The sequence below is a fragment of the Suricata suricatta genome, chromosome 4 (genome assembly GCF_006229205.1).
Source record: "Suricata suricatta isolate VVHF042 chromosome 4, meerkat_22Aug2017_6uvM2_HiC, whole genome shotgun sequence".
Classification (NCBI taxonomy): domain Eukaryota; kingdom Metazoa; phylum Chordata; class Mammalia; order Carnivora; family Herpestidae; genus Suricata; species Suricata suricatta.
Genome location: NC_043703.1, coordinates 65,236,362 through 65,262,830, shown reverse-complemented (window position 1 = coordinate 65,262,830; position 26,469 = coordinate 65,236,362). Strand labels below are relative to the sequence as shown.

General features: G+C 33.4%; 1 protein-coding gene across 1 annotated transcript in view; it reads left to right on the top strand.

The window, feature by feature from the left end:
• Nucleotides 1-26,469, top strand: part of NBEA (neurobeachin) — a 655,079-nt gene that overhangs the window by 67,620 nt on the left and 560,990 nt on the right. The window contains exons 2-6 of the mRNA XM_029938475.1: nucleotides 9,249-9,480; nucleotides 12,907-13,007; nucleotides 13,247-13,342; nucleotides 21,306-21,427; nucleotides 23,238-23,364. Coding sequence (XP_029794335.1) covers nucleotides 9,249-9,480; nucleotides 12,907-13,007; nucleotides 13,247-13,342; nucleotides 21,306-21,427; nucleotides 23,238-23,364 — 678 coding nt within the window. The remainder of the gene's footprint in view (nucleotides 1-9,248; nucleotides 9,481-12,906; nucleotides 13,008-13,246; nucleotides 13,343-21,305; nucleotides 21,428-23,237; nucleotides 23,365-26,469) is intronic.

The window sequence follows — 26,469 nt, the reverse complement described above, 5'->3', positions numbered from 1 at the left end:
ATAGGTCTAACAGGAAAACAGGAGAAACCTAATGGAGGACCAGGGGGAGGGGAAGAGGGAAAGAGAGTTGGGGAGAGAGAGGGACGCAAAACTTGAGAGACTATTGAATGCTGAAAATGAACTGAGAGTTGAAGGGGAAGGGGCAGGGGAAAAAAGAGGTGGTGGTGTTGGTGGAGGGCACTTATGGGGAAGAACACTGGGTGTTGTATGTAAACCAATTTGACAATAAACTATTTGAAAAAAATAAATTACAAATGCAGAGTTGAGTAGTAATGATGGAGACCATAAGGTCCTGGGTGTCTAAAATCTTTATGATAAAGTTTGCTGACCTCTATGATTTATATTTGTCATATAGAATTTAATTGGATCTTGTTTATTTTATATGTTCTTATAATCTCTGTGTTTTAAGTAGTGGTTTTATGTTATTCACATTTAATGTAATTATTATGGCAACATTGCAGTCTGCTATTTTTGCTATTTTATATTTATCACATCTCTTTTTTGTTTCTTTTTTTCTTGTTACATATCTGGCTTTGGATTAATTAAATATTATGATTTCATTTTACATTTACTGTTGATTTATGAACTATACATATTTTTTATTTAAAATAATTTTTTTAAATTAAGACTTTATCTTATAGAGCAGTTTTAGATTCACAACAAAATTGAGGGAAAGCTACAGAGATCTCTCATATATCCCTTGCTCATCCACATATATCAGAGTATTCATTTGTTACAATTGATGAACCTACCTGGATACATGTAATCATTTGAGTCTAGTGGTTTACATTGTGGCTTGGTGTTATACATTCTATGGATTTGACAAATATATAATGACATGTATCCATTATTATATATCATGCAAAGTATTTTCAATGCCCGAAAATCCTCTGTGCTCCACCTATTCATCTGTTCTTTCACCAACCCCTGGATATCACTGATCTTTTTATTATCTATGTAGTTTTACCTTTTCCAGAATGTCATATGATTGGAATCATACAATATGTGACCTTTTCAGATTGGCTTATCTTATGCAATTTAGCTTCCTCCATGTCTTATCATAGCTTATCTTATGCAATTTAGCTTCCTCCATGTCTTATCATAGCTTATCTTATGCAATTTAGCTTCCTCCATGTCTTATCATAGAAATTGCTCATTTCTTTTTACTGCGGAATAATATTCCATTGTCTGATTGTACCACAGTTTATCCATTCACCAACTAAAGGACATCCTGCTTGTTTCCAAGTTTGGCAGTTATTAAAAAAAAGGTACTGTAAACATCCATGTCTAGACTTTTGCATGTACCTAAGTTGTCAGCTCCTTTGAATGAATACCAGGGGGTGCAATTGCTGGGCCATATGGCAAAAATAGGTTTAGTTTTGTTAGAATCCACCAAACTTTCTTCCAAAGTGGCTGTACCATTTTGCCTTTCCATTAGCAATGAATGAGAGTTCCTGTTGTTCACCATCCTTGCAGCATTTGGTATTGTCAGTGTGTACTGGGCTTTGGCCGTTCTAATAGGTGTGTAGTGATACCTTGTTTAATTTACATTTCCCTGATGACATATGATGTGTGGAACATCTGTATACTTTCTTGTCATCTGTATATCTTCTTCAGTGAGGTGTCTGTTAAGGTCTTTGAAATTGTTTCTTTTTTATAAGTAACATTTTCCTAGAGTTCATAGTATACATTATTAACTTATATTTCTCTACCTTCAAATAATATACCACTTAAGATATATGGAAGAATCTTCTGAGTATACTTCTGTTTCTTCCTCTGCTGTCCTTTGTGCACTTGCAGTCTTTGCTTTTCTTCCTCATGTTTGTAAGTCCCTTAGTACATTTTGTTATTTTTATGAGTATCTTTTAAAGAGTTTACAAAATGAGGCAAAAAGTCTTTTGTATATAACAACAGATTTAAGAATTCTAGCATTCCTCAATTTTTTATGTCGTTTCAGATTTCCATCTGGTATCATTTTCCTTCTGCCAGAAGAACTTACTTTAACAATTCATATGGCAAAAGTCTGCTGGCAATGAATTCTCTCAACTATTATTTGTTTGCAAAATATTTTATTTTGCCTTTACTTATGAGATGGATTAGGGTTTTCAGTGTTAGGCTTGGAGTTACCATTTAAAGGTATAGAGCGGTTTGGGAGTTAAGACTTGTAAGTTTTACTTCATTTTACTCAAGTCGGCTCCTAGACACCAGGTTTACTTAACATATGTTTGTTATAGTCTTATAAAGCAATTATAAAAGTGATTATACTACTTTTGAAAAAATGCATGTTGTCTTAAATATATTTTAAAGAAGGCACTTATTGTATGATAGTCAGTCACTTTGTTTTCTCCTCCATTCCCTAGAGTTTTTATTGACTGTATTTGTAGCAAGATTTGTTATACTCTTGGGTATAGTTATTTCTATGCCACAGAAAGATTACCAATACAAATTGTAGAGATGACTCTTGTGAAAGAAATAGGAAACAAACAATTTTCCATTTTTCTTGCCTTAGTTTGTCATTTGAGTTTAGGGTCATTTACTTTTATTATGTTCATGTCCAAATTATAAAGTATTTTCCTGTTATGTACTAAAATTTTATATATAAGTCGTTTACTATGCAGATCGCAAATCTTGAAGATGAGCTGACTGAGGGAGATACATGCGTATGTCTTGGGGTGGTCTCTCTAGTATTGATAGACCTAATTCTATATAATTTTGACCAAACAAGAAAAATTCTGATGCTTACACTAGCTTTGGGACCTTGGGCTGGTTACATAGGTTAAAATCAAGTTTCTTTTTTGAGATACTGTCTCACAAAATGATGAGAATTAAATGAGGCTATATATACATAAATTACTCAGTACCTAAGTGCTCATGAAATTATAGTTCTTAATTTTTATTTTGTATTTCCACTTTTTTATTTCTTTGTGAAATTAAAGGTACAAGTCATCTCAAAGATGCCTTCTTTAGAGGTTAATAATTCAAGTATAGAAAGAAAAAACAAAATGTATGGAGGAGGACGAATAGAGGAAGGAGACGATAAGAGAAATGTAGTTCTCAAAATTTGAATATTAATTTTTTCTCTTTAGATGGGATGTATTTCTTGTTTGTTGGTATGTCTCATACTTTTTGTAGAAGACAGGACATTTTGAATATTGTCATGTGGAAACTCTGGAAATCAGATTCTTCTTTCCCACATTGTTTGTTGTTGCTGTTGTGGGTTGTTTGCTTAGTGCTTTTCTAAAGTACATTTCTAAGTCTGTTTTCTCTGTCAGGTATAGCCCTTGAAGTTCTGTTTGTTTGGTGGTCAGCTAATGTTTTGACAGAATTACTTCAAATGCCTGGAGCCAAGGAAAGATAAAAAAGAGGAAACAAAAAATACTCTTTGCATCTTTGCAGATTTGCTCTTTTGGGGCACTCTTGCAGTGCTTAGTCAGGCTGTTTACAGCTCTTTCCCAGCTTTTTCTTCCTTCTTGTGTAGAGCCTAAAGGCAGCTGTATGTGAAAGCTTAGGGTCTTTGTAGGCTTTTTCTGAAAGTGAAACCTGCCCTGGGCATGCATGTGGCATTCTCGACTCAGTAGTGTCCAAGAGAGCCCTTCGAAGACTGTATACCCACATATACCTTCTTTCTCTGCATCTTCCTTCCCAGGCTTCCAGTCTGTTTAGTGCATCCCAAGTGTTGTTTCTGGCTCAGGCTGCTTTAGCTAATACCCGTGCCTTTAAATGCTTTCAGTGAAAGTGTCCTAGCCCTGGGGATGTTCTAAGTTTGGTGAGACAAAGGCAGTTCTTTGCACCTGTCCTTTGGGAAGCTGCCAGATAGGTTGAAACCTACAACCTTGAGTTTAAGATTTCTGCTGCTTCCTCTGGAACTAGAAGCCCTTACCACTTGTGCAGGATGGATGTTCTCCTGATGGCTATTGCCCTCTGGGATGTGGGGGGATTGTAGATGGGACATTCCTTTTATCACAAAACTGGCTGCTTTTTCATAAAGCCTTCCTCTGGTTGCTGTACATTTTTGACTTGATTCCAGAAGTTTTCAGAAGTTGATTTTGATAGTTTCTGCCAACTCATTAGTGTTTTAGGGAGACCATTGCCCCGGAGTTGCCCATTCTGCCCATTTTTAGTGATGTCATCTTTTTCAAGGGAAGATGTAAACTGATTTCACTTGAAAAGTTAGAAAATGGATATATAATTAAGCCTGATTCTAACAACTGAAAGTTGTGTGCGCCTTACTAAGTCAAGAGTACAAGTTTTCTGAATTTTACTTGTTAAAGCTTACATATTTTCCAACTAGTGATAGAAGAAAAAGCTAAGCAACCGAGGGGTATAAACAGGAATGAGAAAACCTCTCTGTCTTTGTAATCCCCCTCCCCACCTAGCATTAAAAAAGTTATATGGCAATAAGAGCAATTCATTACTGAAGGAGAAAAGTTGAATACAGTAGAAGGTCTGGCTTACAACTAGACCCTCTTTCTTTCCTCCTGCCCTCCCATCTTGCCATCTTCCCATCCCACGTGAGACACTGAATCGTTTTCATGGGCTTAACACTGTACTTAGAGGTATAGATACCATGGATAGTTAGACAGAAACTGTCCTTACCCTTACAAAGCTTATTGTAATGTGGGAAATAGAAAGAAATCTGTAAACATCTGTATCATGCAATGATTGCATAGTGTGCATGGGTGTAATGGGAATTCAGAGAAAGGCTATCTTTGTGGGTAACGGGAAGGCTTTCTGGAGTTAGTGATATCTAAACTGGTATTTGGAGGTTTAATGGAAGTTAACAAAAAAATTGGGAGAGAACTCTATGTCATGTATAGGGAGTAACATATATGAAAAGTTTTAGATGAAGTGAGAGATATATGCAATGCAGAAATTGTTCCTATGACAGTAGCTAGGAAATGGAAGGTAGAGGGAGCTGAAGCTGGGGTGTTAAATTGTGGCTTTATGGGTAGTGTTATCTAGTTTAGAATTTATCTAGAAGAATAAGTTGTAAAGAAATTCAAATGGCTAATAATTGTCCAGTCTGATCTAATTAATGAAAAAGAATTATCCCATATGATTCTAATAATCTAAGACTTCAAAATAGATATTCAAAAGCTTTATATTAAAAATAAAAGATATTTAAATTGCTAGAAACTTTAGTACTTTCAGAAGAAATATTTTCCAAGTCAGCATTTTATATTCCAAATTTTTATATAGTAAATTTTATTTACTTTATGTAAATAAGTTAGTTCATTTAAAAAGCTCAGCTATGATACTTATATTACATAAATTCACTTATGACCAGTTCCTGAGTAGGAAGCACCAGTGAGGGGCACTTTTCTTGCGGTGGTAATGCCTTTTAGAATTTTAAGGAAAAGGCCTGGAAGAAAAGAAGATTCTTACCTTCAAATAGAGTATTACACTGATGCATTCAGATTTACAGGGAACTTAATTGATTTATATATCATGTTTATACTATGGTAACAGTGAGTTTAGCTCTTTATGATTTACCTTTTTTAGCCTTGTTATGTCATTTTGTCTGATTTTTAAATGGTTTTCTGATAATTTTTTAGTGTTGATTGCTAATTTTCTTGTAATTGAAACTTCAAAGTCTACTTTCCTGTTAAAGTAACCTTATTAGGTAAATTGGTTGCTTTTTAAAATTAAAAAAATTAAAAATTTACTACCTCTGGGTGTTTTATTTCTTACCCATAGAAATTATTTTCTCTTTCCCTTTCTCCCACACAGTTCATAAAACACTGATTTCTTTGTAGAGCTACTATCATACACCACATTTCTACTTTTTCTTTGTACGTCTGACTTCATAGGAAGTTGTTTAGGTTCATTTTCCAATAGATTAGAATCTTGGATCTGTCACATATATGTGACCTTATTCATGCTGCTTAATCTCATTTATTTTCATTTCTATGAGGATGATTATACCTTTTCCTCATAGGATTGTTAAAGAATGGTTTAAGTAATAAGGGCCAATTGTTTCCATTTTCTCTCACATGTTTTAGTTTGGTAAATATTGAACCACTCATTTTTAAGTGGGGAATAAATATTTCTCTGATCTTGGAATGATAATTTTATAAGCATTTAGCTTTATTAACATTAAAGTATTAAAATTTATAATAAAGGTTAAAAAGACCATCTATATCACCACTTTACAAAATCTACAATAAGTATTTTTACAGCTGCTGGCAAAGAAATCCGAGAGCAGACTGTACTCTTTTGTAACTAAATGATACATAGAAAGGAGCATTGTGTTTTAACTGAAAGATGGAACCGTAAGCTTCACATAACAGAGCCTGATTGTTAGAATTACACATATTAATTGTTAATTCCTTTAAAAGCAGACTATTTTTTTTCTTCCCACTGAGCCCCTCTCTGTTATTTACACATTACATAATGCTTGTTGGTTATGCCAGACTCAACTGAAGCACTTAACAATTCATTTAGGAGATTAGTCTAAAAAAATTATTCAATGTTTTCCCATTTTAATGTGTCCTAATTCTTACACAGTATATCAAAAGCTCAGAGGCTTAAATCTTGGTATCTACTTCAGTAAGTGTCCACATCATTGATTTTCAACCTGTGGTTTATTTTTCTCTATACAGTTCCCTTTTAGATTACCTCTTCTGAGTTACTAACCACTGGTCTACAAGGTTCATAGTAGGACCCAGGTCAATTGGATATATAACAGTGAAAAAGCAAATAGTTCTTTGATAAGACCGTGGTATGATGAAAAGATGTTTGAATTGATTTTCATAGATCTACAATTCATATCTAAGAGAGTACTTAATCCACAGTAGTTAGACATTTGCTGGAAACAAGGCTAGCTGTTTCATGATACTTCAGACAAATGTGATCAAATGACTACTTTTTTTTTTTTTTTTAAGCTCGAAGCTGGGGTTATAAGAGAACTGGTAATAGGTCACCTTAACTGAATGCTAGCTATATGCCTGATTTTGTTTCTAAGGGCTTTAACTCAATTATGTTATTTAATCCTAATAACAACAACACTATTAGATAAGGAACTTTCATTCCCATATATTTGAAAATTTTTTTCTTAATGTTTATTTATTTTTGAGAGACAGAGAGACAGAGACAGAGAGAGACAGAGCATGAACAGGGGAAGGAGCAGAGAGAGAGGGAGACACAGAATCTGAAGCAGGCCCTGGCTCTGAGCTGAACTCACTAAGTCGAAGTCAAACGCCATGCACATTCCCTTACCAGCTGAGCCACCCAGGCGCCCCTCATTCCCGTATTTAGATGAAGTAACAGGCTTAGAGAAGTAGAGTCAGTAAGATCACACAGCAAGTGAGTAGTACAGCTGAAATCTGAATCTAGGAAGTCTGAATTTGGAGACAATCTCTTAACTATTTTTGTAGCTATTTTTGTTAATAAGGCAAATAGGAGGAGTTGAGCTTGTTTCATACACAGACGTTAAAACCAGCCTTTAACCTGAGAGAATATCTAGGTCAGTGAAAAAAAAAAAAAAGGTCAGGAATTAGGGTGAAGGCTAGTTTCTCATAAGTTGAGTTTTGGAGTTATTATAGAGAAAAATACACACATAATATATTATTTTAAAATTTGAGAATATATTGTTTTTAAATTCCTAAATTTTGAAAGACTTTAAAAATATTCTTAAATGAGATTTTATTGCTTATATGGACTTGTATGAAGAAATATTTATTCTGCTTCTGGCATCAAATTCCAGGGTTTTTTAAAATTTGTAATTATTTTTCATAATTTACTAGTTTTGTGACCTTTTCCAAATTAAATTTTCTTTGCCTATTTTTCCTTAATTGTAAAATGAAGATAATAAAAGCTTCTTTCACATAAGTTGTGAGAATTAAATTATTTAACATATCTAAAGCCCTTAGAATGAATAGTACTAAATGATGTATGTAACATTACCTGGTGGTGGTATTATTATTATTATTATTATTGTTATTATTAATCTTATTTATCCCATAGTCTGTGGTCATCCACCCTTATTAATGAATTTTTTTTGTTAAAAAAATCTTCTTGAATCTAATTTCTGGTACCTATCTGCTCCTAATCTTAGTTTTCCTTTGTTTCTATTTTCTTAACTACTTATATTTTATATCTTCTCATGCTTTATGTAACTTATAAGCCAATTTCAACTTTTAGGGAGATAAGGTGTAACATGCATACATATGTACAGATGTACATCTTTATTTCTGGAACCTAACCATTGTTAATGCATGGGCTTTTTCTTCTCCACAGATATATCCCTAGCTCCTAGAACAGTAATTTCTAGTCTTTAATAAGTAAGATATTTATTAATAAATGAATGACTTCAGATTTGTCAGGCATTTTTGTATATGGCTGTTATTTTCTTCCTAAATTTTCCATTCTTTAGACCAGAAGGATATCCATTTTATCAATGTTCTTCAAGAATTATAACAATATAATTAGTATATCATATGTGAACTGATTATTAGAGAAGAAGAGTATCTCATTATATCCTTTACCGTATGTGTATTTATCTATTACTGCTCTTAAAGTAGCATTTGGGGGGATAGTAATACTTTTGACTCAGTTTTGACAGAATGCCACAAGTTAAATACGTTGCTATTAAATCATCTTTGTATATCAATTCACATTCTTTAAAATACAATATTATAAAATACTAGCTATATCTCTTTTAAGTATCTAAAAAATTAAAAAAAATTTTTTTTGAGAGAGAGGGAGAACTTGTGCTCATGAGAGAGGGTGGGGGAGTGGCAGAGAGAGAGAGGGAGGCATAGAATCCAAAGCAGGCTCCAGGCTCTGAGCTGTCAGCACAGAGCCCCATGGTGGGGCTGGGGCTGGGGCTGGGGCGGGGTGGGGGATATTGGATCTCATGACCTTGAGATCATGACCTGACCTGAAATCAAGAGTCAAATGCTTAACTTACTGAGCCACCCAGGCGCCCAAGTGCCAAACCCTTTCCCTTTTTCATAAGAATTTGTCCTGCATCCCACCCAGTAGTCCTCCACTATTTTGCTCTACTTGATTTGAAATTGCCCTTTTCTACTTAAAAAAAAAAAAAGATTTTGCTAGTTTTAATTTTTACAGCACCTTTTTTTATAGCTTTCCCATTTTTATCGAAGTTAGGTTTAAAGCTGAAGAATTGAAATTTTCTAGAGAGCTGTGCTGTCATGCCAGTTGAAGTCATTGATTGTTTTTAATCTATTGTTGTAAATAATCTCTCCTGTTATCATTAGTTATTATTTCCTTTTGTTCATTTTCAGCTGGTTGGTGGAGAATTTGACTTGGAGATGAACTTTATTATCCAGGATGCGGAGAGTATAACATGCATGACAGAGCTTTTGGAGCACTGTGATGTCACATGTCAAGCAGAAATATGGAGCATGTTTACAGCCATTTTACGAAAAAGTGTTCGGAATTTACAGACTAGCACAGAAGTTGGGCTAATTGAACAAGTGTTGCTGAAAATGAGTGCTGTAGATGACATGATAGCAGGTATGAGGTTATCTGACAGGAAAATATACTTTAAATGTTTAATAAGATTCATGTACTTCTCTTATATTCTACTGGTAATATAAATTTCTTGAAGCTAACTTGATTTAAAATAGATAAATAGAAATACATGGAAAGTTTGCTGTGTACATTAAGGGACGACTTGAAGAAATGAAGATACTTTCTTTTGTATTAGACAAACATAATTACTAATTTTTCTTTTCTATGTTTTAGAAAATCTCAGTGTGGAATACTATGAAATCTATCAGAAAAATAAACAGTGCCTCTTTATGTAGTACTTAGTTAAACCTTTACAAACTAAAAATTTACAATATGTAGTAGAATGCTGTGTAATGAGCACTTCACCAACATTTTCAAGCTCTGTGCTCTTTAGTTTGACATATGTTGAAATATAAGGAGGTACTGGTAGCCTTGGGATAAGCATGTTGAATTTTTAGGAAGTGTCCATTTACTTTGTTTTTTGTATTTGTTTGTTTTTGAGAGTAAACTGGTATTAAAATAAACAAAACAAAATAAAAAGATATAGATTAGAACATAAATACTGCAAAGAATTTCAAGATAAAAATATTACATTTTGTGCTTGTTATGTTATTTAGAATAACTTTGAAATCCATGATTATTCATTGCCAATCCTTTACCTCCTTCCAAATTCATTCTCTTTTGTTGTCAGATGCCCGTCAGTAGAAATGTTTTGAAAGATGATCCCAGAGCAACATTATTTTTCAAAAATAAGTTTATAGTTTGAAATGTTGGTTTGTTTAAGCCATGAATCTTCAGCATAAGTTTCTTCTGATGTAGAATGGTTTTTATAGTTTTAAAAATACAAATATGACTCTTCACAATATCATATCTGATCCTTAAAAGTAGGTCAGACACTAGAGAATCCTGTATAGTATTTTGATTTATGTGCAATTAATTTTAATATTAGAACAAAAAATTAAATCAGAAATAATGGATTGAAGGATAAGTTAAACCTGAATGCTTTTTAAATATAAACAATATTTAAAAATTTTGTTTTTCTAAGATTATATCAAAATCATTCCTAATTCTCTTGAGATGTCATCTCTCTCTGTTTAGAGTGACAGCATTTTCTATATTGGATAGTAATGGTTAACTTGATGAAAAATGAAATTCAAATTTAGAACAACTATTAAATGATGATACCTACCATCCTTAAACTGTTCTGTAAATCCTAGCATTCTTTAATATAAACAATTTATTTGTATGAGCTTATATATACATATATATGTGTAGAACATCATATAACCTTTGATTCCTCCTATCTGGGTTTAATCCCTGAAGGTTTTTTTTATTTGTTATTTTTTTGAAGTACACTTTAGAAAATGAGCCACAGTTACATACATAGTGGTTTGCTGATGCACAATTCATGAGCTTTGAGATATATGATAGTAATCTTGATTAGTAATGCAGAAATTCATATGTTCATGTTTTCTATTATATAAAGCTCCTTAATTCTCTTATATTTGCTTCTTATATGATAATAATGCTGGTAACACAAAGCTTTCACTTTTTGTTATTTTAATCATTGAATAAACATCAGAAAATTCCTTGTACCTTACAATTCCACAGGGGAAATTAAAATTTAGATGACATAGTAAAGAAGCACTAATAACCAACAAAAATGCTACTAAGTTCTCACTCTGAATATTCATGGCATGTTAAGTTCAAAGAGGGATTTTTCATTTATTAATGTGTAGGTATGATGAGAAGGTAGTTAAACATTTATACTGAATTGGTAACAGTACTTTTTCATCTTTAAAAAATCTGCCTAGAAACAACCTGCAGTAACAAAATTAAAGAGACCTGATTGGGCATATGTATAATAAATAAGAAATTTAAATAATTATGTCATTGAATAAAAATTTATAGATCACTTTCTGTGACATACATATGAGGTGAGATAAAGGTTGGGTAAAAGAAGTTCAGCTTCTAGAAAAGTTATTTGTAGGTAAATGTTTAAGAAATCTGTGAATTTGCCATTGCAGCTAATTACTTAAAACTGCTTCCTCTTGACTTAGGGTCTTAATAAGGTGCTTGATTTCTACCTAGAATTGTGGCTTAGAAAGAGATCTGACTAATATGTTGTAATCATAAACTTTTTTACTGAATGATGAAACATTTTATTGCATTAAAAGGTCTCTCTCAAAAATGGCATTATCAGTAGTCACAATATTACATAAAGATTGCTTACTATTGTTGCATTACATAAGATTAGGCGATTATTATATTGATAAAAATAACCATCTTAAATATCTATTTTGAAATACATACATAATAAATATTTTTAAAGTCTGAAATTCCAGGTATTGTGTTATTGTATAATATATATTATATATCAGTAACTATTTCAATTTATCCTAATCCACTTTTTAAAGTAATTGATGATAAATTACTTAGAATGTGTATGCATATTGATTGTATAGTATCTTTAATCCTCAGGAAGTGCTTTAGAAATTGAGAACATGAAGGAAGTATAAATATTTAGATGTTTAATTTCTTACAAAGAGCAATTGATTAGATACTACTCACAATGTTTAGAGATGAAAAAAAGAATTCAAGGCCAGGAGATTAAATGTGTAATTTTCCTATTATCTGGTGAGCTGGTATGTCTCTCATATGTACATAAACACACGAACAGAACGGATATCACTAGTAATGCATTTAAGTCATACTTTAGAGACTGGCAGGCAACAGAGATGGCCCTGGAGCCATACTGCTTAGGTTTTAATCCTGACCCTACAGCTTAGAGTTTGTTCTTGGGCAATGTGATTATGTTATTTATGCCTCACTTTCTTCATTTTAGGAAGGGGCTAATACTAGTACTTACCTCATAGGCTTGTTAAGAGGATTTGTGCACTTAATAATTATAAACCACTTGGAATAATGCCAGGCAAGGACCTTGTAAGTGCTCAAAATTGTTGTTAATGGGACAAGGAATATTTCCAGAATATGTTTTATTAAAATAGATAAATCTACAAGAAAATATGGTCAACTATCATTTTTTAATTTGAAAATAGTCAATTTACATGGTTAAATCATTGTACCTTTGTATGTTTTTGCCTACCTTTCCCTGAATACAGCAGATATGCGTGTTGATGTATATGTGTGTGTATATTCTAGGAATTTATAAAACCTATTTTATATATTTACTAAGAAAACTTAATTGTAATGGTGAATCTGATGGAAAAATCCTAAAATTGAAACACAGTGTTTGTGGTTATCTGGTAACTTAAAAATTCTTAATTACAATTGCTATTCATGAGGGCAATTAGATAACCATACATGTATAAATGAGAGTTGATAACTTTTGCTCTTTCAAAAAAGTGTATTACCTTGACAGATGGCAGCTCATGACTAGAGTTCAGAATAACTTTATTTTCCTTTAAGATCTTCTAGTTGATATGTTGGGGGTTCTTGCCAGCTACAGCATCACTGTCAAGGAATTGAAGCTTTTGTTCAGCATGCTTCGAGGAGAAAGTGGAATCTGGGTAAGCTGTGGTCAGAGGGAAAAGTATTCAATATCAGTGCATTAATACTTAATGTTCAACAATTTGTCTCTAGAGAGCTATAAACTGGAGTTTGTAATGGAAATTGTTCCCCTTAAAGAGTTTAGTAAATGATTTAAAATTAATTTCTCTCTAGTTAGAAAACAGTCCAGTGTCTAACATCATATATTACGTATTTTTACATAATTTGTACAGTGACATTTCTTTTCTTGTTTCCTCAGCCAAGACATGCAGTAAAATTGTTATCAGTTCTTAATCAGATGCCACAAAGACATGGTCCTGATACTTTTTTCAATTTCCCTGGTTGTAGTGCTGCGGTAAGTTTTAAATGCATATGTTTATTTTTATTTATTTATTTTTGTTTCTTAAAGTGTAATTTATTGTCAAATGGGTTTCCATACAACACCCAGTGTTCCTTATCCAAAAAGTGCCCTCCTAAATGCCCATCACCCACTTTCTCCTCTCTTTCACCTCCATCAACCCTCATTTTTATTTATTTTTAATTCACCTCTGTTAAGGTATAATTTACATACAATAAAATTCACCTATTTCAAAGTACAGTTCACTGAGTTTTAAAGTTTCATAATCACTACACTACCACAGTCGTGATTTTGAACAATTCCGTCATTTCCTGCAATTCCCTTGTTTGAATCCAGTCCCCTCTTCCAAGCCCTGTCCCTTCCAACTTCTGTTTTATTTTGTGTTTTTATGATTTTGCCTTTTCTAGAATTTCATATAAATAAAATCATTCATATGTAATCTTTTCGGTCATGCCTCTTTCACTTATTATCCTTTGAAGGTTGCCCGTGTTGCAGCTTCCCAGTAGTTTATTCTGTTCCTTTTTATTCTAATTTGTGTTACATTTTATGGATATACCACAGTTTGTCCGTTCACTACTTGATGGGCATTTGAGTTTTCAGTTTTTGGCTCTTGTAAATAAAACTGCTATGAACATTTGAACATAGATCTGTGGGCATTTTTTCTCATCTCTTAAGAGAACACATGCGTGAAATTGCTGGGTTTTATGCTAAGTGTGTGTTTTGTTTCATGAGATTGCTTTCAGGCAGATTGTTTTCCAGAGTGGAAAATTTTGCATTTTCATTAACTCTATGAGAATCTGTATTGTTCTACACTCTGGACGTTGTCCATCTTTCTAACGGGAGGCATTTAAATGGTTATGTAATGGTTCCTCATTGTAGGTTTAATTTTGTATTGCCCTAATGTCTGATAATATTGAGCACTTTTTCATGTGTTCTTTGGCTGTTTTTGCATCTTTTTTGTTACATTTTTGTGCAGATCTCTGGTTAAAAAAAGTGGTTGTTTTATTAAGAGTTCTTTATGTATTTCAGGTATAAGTTAATTTGTTAGATGTGTATTTGTCAAATATTTTTTCCTAATCTGTGACTTTTCATTTTCTTAACCAGTATTTCTTAAGGTAAACAGATTTTAATTTTGATGATGTTCAATTTTCTTTTTGTTATGGCATATGATTTTGTAGTCTAAGAAATTGGTGTACACCAAGGTCACAACATTTTTTTTATGCTTCCTACTGAGAGTTCTTTTGTTTTAACTCTTACATTTAGGTCTAGGATCCCCTTTTTAGTGTGAACTTTTAAAATAGGATATGAGGGTTTCTCTTCTTTCTCTGCCCCTCTTCCCACTTGTGCCCTCTTTCTCACAAAATAAATAAATAAACATTTAAAAATATGATATTAAATAAGGTTAGAAGTTAAAGTTGTGTTTGTTTTGGATATGATTATTGAATTTCTTCATAACTGTTTGTTAAATAGACCGTCCTTTAGCATTGAACTTTCTTGGTACCTTTCTTGAAAACTATCAGGCCATGTGTCTATAGCTCTGTTTTTGAACTCTACGCTTAGTTCCTTTGTCCTCCGTTTCTGCTTTTATGCCAAAATCATATGTTTTGTCTTTATTTTCATAGCTATATAGTAAGCAGTTCTTGAAACTAGTTTGTATAAGTACTCCAACTTGGTTCTTTGTTTTAAAACAATTTTGGCTATTCTAGATAGCATTTAAATACATGTGAATAAACTTGTCAACTTTTATAAAGTGCTTACTGTGACTTAGATTGTGTTGTGTTAAATCTATAGAACAACTTGAAGAGAATAGAAGATATGTAGTCTTTCAGTTCACAAACATAGTATAACTCTAACTTTAGTTTTCTTTGATTTTTCAGTGTTTTGTAGTTTTTAGCACACAAGTATTAAACATCTTTTGTTAAATTTATCAATAAATATTCCATACTGATTCTTGCTCATATATAGAAAAACAATTGATATTTTTTTTTCTGTATTATGACCTTGTATCTTGAGACCTTGCTTCAACTCACTTTCTAGTCCTAGCAGTTTTTTAGTAGATGCCTTAGGATTATTTACAGATATTTTTGTAAATAAAACCAGTATTATTATTATTTTTCACTTTACAATTATATACCTTTTTATTTCATTTTGTTGTACTGCACTGGCTAGAACTCTAGCGCAGGGTTTAATAACAGTAATGTCCTTGACTCATTCTAGCCTTAGGGAAAGTTTTGTGTATTTCACCATTAAGTATGGTATTAGTATAGGCTTTAAGACATGTCCTTTATCAGGTAGAGGAATTCCTTTCTGTTCCTATGTACTGGAAGCTTTTTTATTTTTAGTCATCAATATGTTGATATTAGTGCTGAATTTTGTTGAATGCTTTTTCTGATTTTATTGAAGTAATCATATAGTTTTTCTTCTTAATCCTTACTAGTGTGGCAAAGTACAATGACTGATATTTCAGTGTTAAGCCAAACTTTGTGTTCCTGGGATAAAAGCTACCCAGTCGCTGTGTTTTAACCTTTTCATACAATACTAGGTTTGATTTGCTAATGTATTGCTGAGAAATTTTGCAATTACTTTTGGTGATAGGGCAATTTCTCATAAAATGAGTTGGGAACTATTCATTTCTTTCTTTTAAAGAAGTTTATATGGAACTGATATTACTTATTCTTAAATGTATGCTAGAATTCACTATTGTAGCCATATATGCCTGAAGTTTTGTCTGGGGTTGGTTTTAAACTATGAACTTAATTTCTATAATGGATATAGGAAGCTTTTCTATTTTCTTTTGAGTGAACTTTATAGTTTGTATCTTCCAAGTAATTTGTGCAGTTAGTCTAAATTGTTGAATATATTGTCCTAAGCTTATCATCATATCCCCTTCTTATCTGTTTAATCTCGGAAGGATATTTTAGTGATGCCTCCTCTTTCATTCTTGATACTGGAGTTTATTTTTCCTGATCAGTCCTAGCTGGAAGGTCATCCATTTTGTTGTTCCTTTTAAAGAACTGTCTCAATCTGCTTGATTTCATTTTTTTTAATCTACATTGTAGGATTATAGAGATCTATACAACTTTTGACTACAAGAACTGGTTTTGATTTCAGGATTCTCTACTTCATTACTGTAGAGGACTGGTCCCTTAATGTGTCTTGGCTTACTTTCATGTAAAACATTAGTACTTTATCGTGGAATAGTGTTACTGTGAACCTGTAATGAAATAATATACCATTTAAGTACCGTGTAAGTCATAAAACCTCATCTAAATCTTTCTTGCTTCTTAGTTATATTTATAAGCATCCTTATAGTCTTCCATTTCATCAGCTATTCCCATAATTTCATATTTTCTCTTAATGTTTAGTTACTAGCCTTTTTAAAACTTAGAACTTCCAGTCTAAAGAAAATTGTGAAACAAAATAGGAAAATTAAAAATTGTGACACAAAAATAGGAAAGTTAAAAATCTCATTCTAGATGAAAGCTAATAATTTTACATATCAGATTGTTAGGGTAGAACACATATCATATACATTGTGGTGCATAGCAGAAAAAACACTGTCACTATCCCTGAGGGTACCAATTTTTTTTAGGTGTAATAATTCTGTTTACATAATTAGATGTATTTTAATATAGTTTATAAAATTGTTATTGATCTGACATCTAGTAGATCCCAGTTTAAGGGGTAAGAAAGAAGAGCAAGGTTAAAAAAATTTTTTTTAATTTATAGCAATAGTTTTTTAAATTTATAGTTTATTGCCAAGTTGGTTTCCATATAACACCCAGTGCTTTTTCCCACAAGTGTCCCCCCATGACCATCACCACCGTTCTGCTTTCCCCCTCCCCCTTTAGCCCTCAGTTTGTTTTCAGTATTCAAGAGTCTCTCATGATTTGCCTCCCTCCCTCTCCCTCTTTTCCCCCATTCCTTTCCCCATGGTCCTCTGTTAGGTTTCTACTGTTAGACCTATGAGTGAAAACATATGGTATCTGCCCTTCTCTGCCTGACTTATTTTGCTCAGTATGACACCCTTGAGGTCCATCCACTTTGCTATGAATGGCCAGATTTCATTCTTTCTCATGGCCATGTAGTATTCCATTGTATATAGAAACCACATCTTCTTGATCCATTCATCAGGTGATGGACATTTAGGCTCTTTCCATGTTTTGGCTATTGTTGACATTGCTCCTATGAACATTGGGGTACATACGCTCCTATGCATCAGCACTTCTGTATCCCTTGGGTAAATCCCTAGCAGTGCTATTGCTGGGTCATAAAGGAGTTCTATGGATAGTTTTTTGAGGTACCTCCACACTGTTTTCCAGAGTGGCTGTACCAGTTTACATTCCCACCAACAGTGTAGGAGGGTTCCCGTCTCTCCACATCCTCGCCAGCATGTATAGTCTCTTGGTTTGTTCATTTTAGCCACTCTGACTGGCGTGAGGTGGTATCTCAGTGTGGTTTTGATTTGTATTTCCCTGATGATGAGTGATGTTGACCATCATTTCATGTGTCTGTTGGCCATCTGAATGTCCTCTTTGGAGAAGTGTCTATTCGTATCTTCTGCCCATTTCTTCACTGGATTATTTGTTTTGTGGGTGTGGAGTTTGGTGAGTTCCTTGTAGGTTTTGGAGACTAGCCCTTTATACGATATGTCATCTTTCCCCATTCCATCAGTTGCCTATTAGTTTTCTTGATTGTTTCCTTTGCCATGCAGAAGCTTTTTATCTTGATGAGGTCCCAATAGCTCATTTTTGCTCTTGATTCCCTTGCCTTTGGGGATGTGTCCAGTAGGAAATTGCTGTGGTTGAGGTCAACCCCTCCAGGGTTTTATGGTTTCCTGTTTCACATTCAGGTCCTTCATCCATTTTGAGTTTATTTTTGTGTATGGTGTAAGAAAGTGGTCCGGTTTCATTCTTCTGCCTGTTGCTGTCCAGTTCTCCCAGCACCACCTGCCAAAGAGGCAGTCTTTTTTCCATTGGATACTCTTTCCTGCTTTGCCAAAGATTCATTGGCTATACATCTGTGGGCCCAGTTCTGGGTTCTCTATTCTATCCCATTGGTCTACATGTCTGTTTTTGTGCCAGTACCGTACAGTCATGATGATGACAGCTTTGTAGTAGAGGCTAACGTCTGGGATTGTGATGCTTCCCGTTTTGGTTTTCTTCTTCAATATTACTTTGGCTATTCAGGTTTTTTTATGGTTACATACTAATTTTAGGATAATTTGTTCTAGCTTTGAGAAGAATCCTGGTGCAGTTTTGATTGGGATTGCATTGAACGTGTAGATTGCTTTGAGTAATAATGACATGTTAACCACGTTTATTCTTTGGATCCATGAGCATGAAATGCTTTCCATTTCTTGGTGTTTTCTTCAATTTTTTTAATAAGTTTTCTATAGTTTTCATCGTACAGGTGTTTTACATCTTTCGGTAGGTTTATTCCTAGATATTTTATGGGTTTTTTTGGTGCATTTGTATATGGCATCAGTTTCTTGATTTCTCTTTCTGCTGCTTCATTATTGGCGTATAAATATGCAACCAATTTCTGTACATTGATTTTGTACCCTGTGACTTTGCTGAATTCATGGATCAATTCTAGAAGGCTTCTGGTGGAGTCAATCGGGTTTTCCATGTAGAGTATCATGTCATCTGCCTAAAGTGAAAGTTTGACTTCATCTTTGCCAATTCTGATGCCTCTTATTTCCTTTTGTTGTCTGATTGCTGATGCTAGGACTTCCAGGACTATGTTCAACAATGGTGATGAGAGTGGACACCCCTGTCTTATTCCTAATCTCAAGGGGGAAGAACAAGGTTATTGACAGAAATACAAGCAAGTTGCTGTCTTACTCACAGCTACACAGAGTGTTAAAACTTTATTTTAATTAATTGTCTGAATTGCCTCGGTAAAGTTGCAAATCATTGTTTTTAGCTATTTGACCATTTACCTGAAATCTGTGAATATTTTCTATCAGTATGTAAACATACATACATGTACACACACAAAGAATTTTGCTCATATGTTAGTTGTATATGTTTGAATTGTTCACGTTCAGGAGATTTTGATGGACTATCAATTACTTTTTTCTGGGTTTTCCCTGCATTACTCATTTGCATAAAGAGTAGTTTCAATTAAGAGTATATTCTTTGTAGAAGAGGAGGCAAAGAAGGAACTAGAACTTTTACAACAGTTATTTCATTTGAGTCATACAAGCTATTTTAAGATAAATGATATTATTGTTGTTAGATTAGTTGAGGAAATAGTCTGAACAGTGTAACATTGTTCAGGGTCATAAAGCAGAGTCATAGCCTGAATTAAAATTTTCTTGAGTCCAAGTCCAGTGTTTTTTGTTTTCTGTTTTATTTTTTTTTTAACAACAGATTGGCTTATTTCCAGGTATGTTACACCTGCTGTTAAACTACTGAAAAGTTCAGATAGCAGCTGATTTTAAAATCCTTACCATTATAGTGTTTTTGATCATTTCCTTCTGGACGAGCATGATAACTAGAGAATACGTACTGACTGGACCACAGTTGATAGCAGGCAGCCTTTGGATCACTAAAATAATGACACTGCTTACCTTCTCTCTAAAATAACCATATATACTAGGCCTTCTGAAGTACATTTTATACTGTGGAGGTGCCTTGTTATGAGCTATGCTTCCTTCAAATGAGCAATTTGGAATGAAATGGAACAGAGTGATTCACATAAAGGTGAATGACGAATGTAAGATGACATTTTATATGCTCTGTGACCTTTGTGGATATACTTATTTAGATTTATCTTTCATGATTATGATGTTTCGTGAATCCACTTAATTTAGGAATAGTGAATTTTCCTATTCACTCAAATAGTTTACTGAAGACATTCCATCTACACATCAGAATCGTTACTTTTGCAAATTACAGTAGATAGGAATGTAGATTTTGGAGGGTTAGAGTTGGGGACGATGAGAGATGTAGATTTTGGCACAGGGAGGGACATCCACTTGTGGGTACCAGAATGCTTTAGAAGAAATAGGGAGGAAGAGTAAAGACCGCTTAACTTCAGAATCACAAGGTATCCCCAGAGACATGCCATGAACACCATGAGATTAGAAGGAAATGTAAGGAATCTAGGGGATAAGAGTTAAGATCAGGCACCAGTGCTTTGGAAGTAAATGTGCCTTGGGTGCACATCAGGCAGTGCTATATACAAAGTTAATTTTTTTTTGTGTTGATTAAGGGAGAGTGTATGCATTAGTTAAAAAGAATAGAGAAAGGTTAGGAATGCAATGTGCACTGTACAGAAGGCTTTGGTTAGTATAGTAGCAGGGGCTAGAAATGGGAGATTTCAAGTCCCTAAAACATTTATTCTAGATGTTATATACTAAATTTAATTAAGAGATTTTCTTTCAGTAAAGGTAACTGTCTTGTTGAAGACATTGGCCATAAGAAAGATACTTATTTATCCATGGGATTATTGGAAGTCCACAGTGAATCTGAGGAAAATGTTATTCTAGAGTCTCTCAGATGTGTGTGTGATATAAGTGGTAGTATCAGTTAATGTTTCATTATCACTCAAGGTTAGAGTTTTCTTTCGTGAGTTTTTTTTTCTTCATTTCATTTTGGTTCACTAATGTTTGCAGCTGTATGTGATTTAGGGCTTTTTCAGTGCCACCATGGATATAATAACAAATGATCTCTTGCACCACCTGTCTTTTTTCTGGTGGGAAGAACTTGAAGGGCAGGTTGCCTCAAATTCTTCCTGTATCTCTTAGTTTAACATAGTCTTTACGTTCTAATGTAGGGTCTGGTAGTCTGAATGATGAAACTGGTGATACAGAAGGTGGTAAGGCCATTGGCAGGACAGAGGTCCATGATTTTCTGAATTGAGTTTCGATCTGTAAAGGTTATATTCGACATTGATTACTATCACATTTTATTTAACTAATACTTTTGTATCTTTTTCATTGCCTTGTTAGGCAATCGCATTGCCTCCTATTGCAAAGTGGCCTTATCAGAATGGCTTCACCCTAAATACTTGGTTTCGTATGGATCCATTAAATAACATTAATGTTGATAAGGATAAACCTTATCTTTATTGGTAAGTAATACATTTAATTTTAGTACTTTCGTCTTAACTATTGCAGTTTTATAAATATGTAAGAGTATCAAGGCAACATATTAAGTAGAAAGTGTATGTGTGTATATATGTTTATATTTGTATATTTTAAAACTATAAAGATACAATTAAATCAGTTTATTTTATTTATGTACTTTTTGCTGTTGATTCTAGGCAACCTGCTTCACTGTGGGTTTTTTTTTCCAGTTACAGTTTAAAAGTTAAGGGTTAGAAATCTTCTCTGTCCAGTCCACATCAATCAATATAGATTAGTTGTGGGGATGTTAGTAGACATACTAATCCCTGATCAGGGGGAGAAAAAAACCCAGACTACTTCTGGTATTCATTTGCTTTGCCTTTTTATTTATTTCATTTGTTCTATAAGCATAGTTAAGATATGCTTTAAAATATTAATAATAGCTATGATGTAAGAAAATACAATTAAATAATAAAACTATTTATTTAATAGATAACTAACAGAATTGGTTGATGAACCCAATAGTAGGTTGACCTGTAAGGACTGAGACCTTGGTAATTTTAGTTTGCCAAGAATGCACCAAATAAGAATATCAAACTTTCATTGATGGCTTTACTATATACGAGGCATTGTAAGTGTTTACAATGTGTTAATATTTACAGCGTTCTGCAAAATAAGACTATCTGAGGTCTTAATTTTCATTACTTATTTATTGCTTCTGTGCTTTGATGTTTTTAACTTTAGTAAAGTGAGGGTAATAATAGTACCTATCAGATAGGATTTAATAAGAGAACAATTAAGTGCTTTTATATATTGGTTCAGAAATAGGAGTGCAGAAGAATGTGAGCTATTAATAGCTTGTAAGCTCTGTTACAAAAGATTATATATGGATAGTAATAAGGGTTTTAAATAAAAATCTGAACTTTCAAACATAAATGAGTTGAACTTCAGAATGGTCATTTGGGCAGATCATACATTTATTTCAATAATTCCATCGTTTTGGGGAGCATTTAGTTTGTGCTAAGAGGACAGTTCACAGCTAGGAGGTGTGCTCCCTTAGAAGAAAATAACTGTTTTTCATAAATACATCTTTTATCTTCTTTTGACTGAAAATGTATTCCTGTGTTTGATTACTTACAGCATTTATCAAACTTGGCTCTCTCTTTTTAATTTTTTTAAATTATAAGCTATTTTCAAAGATAGAATTAGGGAGCAAGTTGTTTTTGAAAACAGTAGCTGTGTAAATGGTTTCTGTATTTGCTCATTGCAGTGGTCCTTGAAGGTAAATGAAATCTATTGGCAAGATTTTATTGGCTATTAATTCATTTTTATTTGTGATATTTTACATTGAAATATCAACAGATTTTGTGTATTCTTCTATTTTCTTAATTTAAATTATTTCTTTTCGTTCTAAACCTTTTAGGTTTTAGTCCTTATTTGGTACATCTAATATTCTTACTCTATAAGGAAATTAGTTTTATTTTATATGCTTTAGGGAAATGAATTTTATTTTATATGCAGATTATTTAAAAAGTTTATTTATTTTTGAAAGAGAGACAGCATGAGCAGGGGAGGGGCAGAGAGAGAGGGAGAGAGTCAATCCCACGCAGGTGAAGCGGTGTCAGCACAGAGCCTGACATGGGCTAATCTCACGATCATGACCTGAGCTGACTGAGCCATGAAAAGAGTTTTTTTAATTCTATATTTGGGACCTGAAATGAGTTTTATTTAAAATGATGTTTTATTTTTTATAATGATTTTTAGATACAGGTTCTTTGTATTGGTGGATATTAAACAGTTCTATTTTCGTTACAGTTTTCGTACTAGCAAAGGAGTTGGTTACTCTGCTCACTTCGTTGGCAACTGTCTAATAGTCACATCACTGAAGTCTAAAGGAAAAGGTTTTCAGCACTGTGTGAAATATGATTTTCAACCTCGTAAGGTAGGTATAAATAAATACTTCTCCTGAGAAACACACAATTTAACATTCCCACTGTCTTAAAATTCACCTCTGTAGTATTCTCTTCCTGATTTTCTAATGACTCATAATGCTTTTATTCTCTTCTCCTTGTCTGCATTTTCTTTTTACTTTCATGTCTAACTTTTCATATAAAAGATCAGGCTCTTGACCTCTTGCAGTGTGTGTCTCACTTGCTTACTTGCTGTGATCTATTCTATGGCATTCTTAAAGTAAATACTTACTGAATATTTAGAGTTCCAGACACTATTGAAGGTCCTAGAGATGTAACAGTGCACAAAACAGACCACATTCTTGCTTTTGTGGAGCTTCTATTTTTCAGGAATTTTTATTCAGTTTCATGATAGCTCCCCACTCTTCTTCTTATCTCCAAGCTCTATTCTTACATTCTCATCATGGATGTCTTTCTGGCCTCTCCACTTCAGAATATATAACACTGAATTCACATCTCCAGCCCTCTATCCATTATGTTCTTAAGTCCCTTGTTTAGATGAAGAAACTTCATGACAGTGGAGACTTGAGTCGGTTTTCTTTTTCATCCCCTTTTTGATCTTTATATCAGTTCAATTTTCCAGTCCTTCCCTTTGTATCTGTAATATATCTGTCTTTCTTTAAAAAAATTCCTTAAACTCTTGATATTATTCTCTCTTCATCTTGGATCCTATGTCTCCTCCTCTCCCAGATAATTTCACACACTAATATCTGATTTATATTCCTGATCATATTATTCCACTGCTCAAACCAGTCATTTGCTTCTTACGATCAGCTAATTTATTGAGTTAACATGAGTGTTTCATGATTTGGATTTTATTTTCAGCTCTTTGCTTCTACCCTTTATTCTGTGAAAACAGAGCTACTATATGTGTTTTACTTTTTTCCTTTTCAAATGTTCAGTGTCTGGCCTGAAAACATTGACAAGTCTCCTCATTTGTGGCTGTAAGTCTTCAAGTCCCACCTGATCGTTAGGTTCCATTTCACATAACGTTATTTCCATGGACTCTGCCCTGGATTTTCCTTATTCTCAGATGTAATCTCTCTCATAGCATATTACCTCAGTATTTCTTACAAGAGTTATTTGTCTTAAACCTTTATATTCATTTATATGAATATAAATTATTATTTATTTATATGTGCATAATTTAATAACTATGAGATCAAGCTATGTATTGTATTCATCTTTGTATTCTCTCATTTACCTGCCACAGAGTTTTGAGCTTGGTAGACTGCCAACGATATATGTTGGATAAATGAATAAAATACACTTCAACAACCAAAAAGAAGTTTCCTGAAGGAGTAGGTTATATTTATCTGGACAGCTAATGTCTGTTGAGCAGTTTATTTTCTACTGGTATAAAAGTAAATGACGTATTACTATTAATAAAATGAGAAAAAAGGCCTGGGCCTCATTGTGGTCAGTGCCTCTTTGAAGGGCAAGATGCCAAAGAGCTTTTCCATGTGGCTGGAAGGGGAAAGGTAGTCATGGCAACAAAGGTCAAGTCATTTAGGTTGTTACTATATGATATGTTAAGTAACAAACTTTTCTTGTTGTTTCAGCGTAGTAATGTACACTGCAAAACTAAGTTAATTTTTGGAATTGTAGAGAACTCGAGCTTTATCATGAGCATTAATAGAGATTTTTTGCTTTTTGTGACAGTGTTTTGCACAGGTTTAATGGAAAATATAATTACTTAGAATTCCAACAAATGACAAAGTTTTATATGTTTATTCTGATCCTAAAATTTTGCTATGTAATTTTGTATGCAATGTCATTATATATATAATAATCCATGTAATGTATAAATTTGCTGTATGTAATATAGAAATAATGCATTGTTGTCAATTTTAGCACATTTATGAAAACAATATTAAACAATTTTAAGTTATATTATTAATTCAAAATTTATTCAAAGGCAGAGTTACATATGAGTTTTATGTTATTTTAATTATAGTCCTGAGGAATTATGTTTGAAGAAAATATGCAGAAGTTTTGCTTTAATTACAGTTCTATCTGATGATTCTTCCTCTTCCCTTTTCCCCTCCCCCAAATTCTCTTGTCCCTCCTTTACCTCCTCCTGTTTTGCTCATCCTTCTCAATTTCCCCCAACTTTCCCCTTCATCTTCTCTTTTTTAGTCCTCCTCCTTTTCTTGTTCTTCTTCCCTCTAATCGCATTTGGTTTAGGTAACAGAACAAGTTTTTAGACTGGAGATTCAGACTTCACAGTAGTCTGTATACATGCACATGTCATGCACTATGGATTTAAACATAATTAGCTCTTTTAAAAGGTCAAGTGTTAAACCTCCAGTTTTGGTAATAACAGAGAGAATTTTCTTGAGGGAGTTACAGCTAATCCTAGTAGTTCTGAATCTTGTTTCCTGAGATAAAGGTTCCACTAATTTCTGCTCTTCAGTAATGCTGGCTTCAAGAGGGGGATGTTGTTCTGTGGTTAGTGTTTTGGGCCTTGAAATATACCTCTGAATATAGATATTCAGAGGCCAGGTTGGTATGTGTTTGGATTTTTTAAAATTATTTTTAATGTTTATTTTTGAGAGAGAGAGACAGAGCATAAGTGGGGGAGGGGCAGAAAGAGACAGAGACGCAGAATCCAAATCAAAAGCAGGATCCAGTCTCTGAACTGTCAGCAGAGAGCCTGATAGGAGACTCAAACTCATGAACCCTGAGATCATGATCTGAGCTGAAGGTGGATACTTAACCTACGGAGCCACCCAGGTGCCCTGATACGTGTTTTTAAAAGTCATTTGTTGGAACACCTGAATGGCTTTGTTGGTTGAGTATCTGACTTTGGCTCAGGTCCCAATCTCATGGTCATGGATTCGAGCCCTGTGTCAGGCTCTGTGCTTACGGTGTGCGGAACGTGCTTGGGATCCTCCCCCTTCCTCTTTTTCTGCTCCTCCCAAGCTTGTGCACTCTCTTTCTCTCTCTCTCTCAAAATAAATAAATAAATTAATTTAAAAAGTCTACTCTAACAATTTAAAGATTAAAAATAAAAAATGTGCCACTATATTATAGAATTAGATTTATAAGATATAATTCACTATCATCTGGGGTTT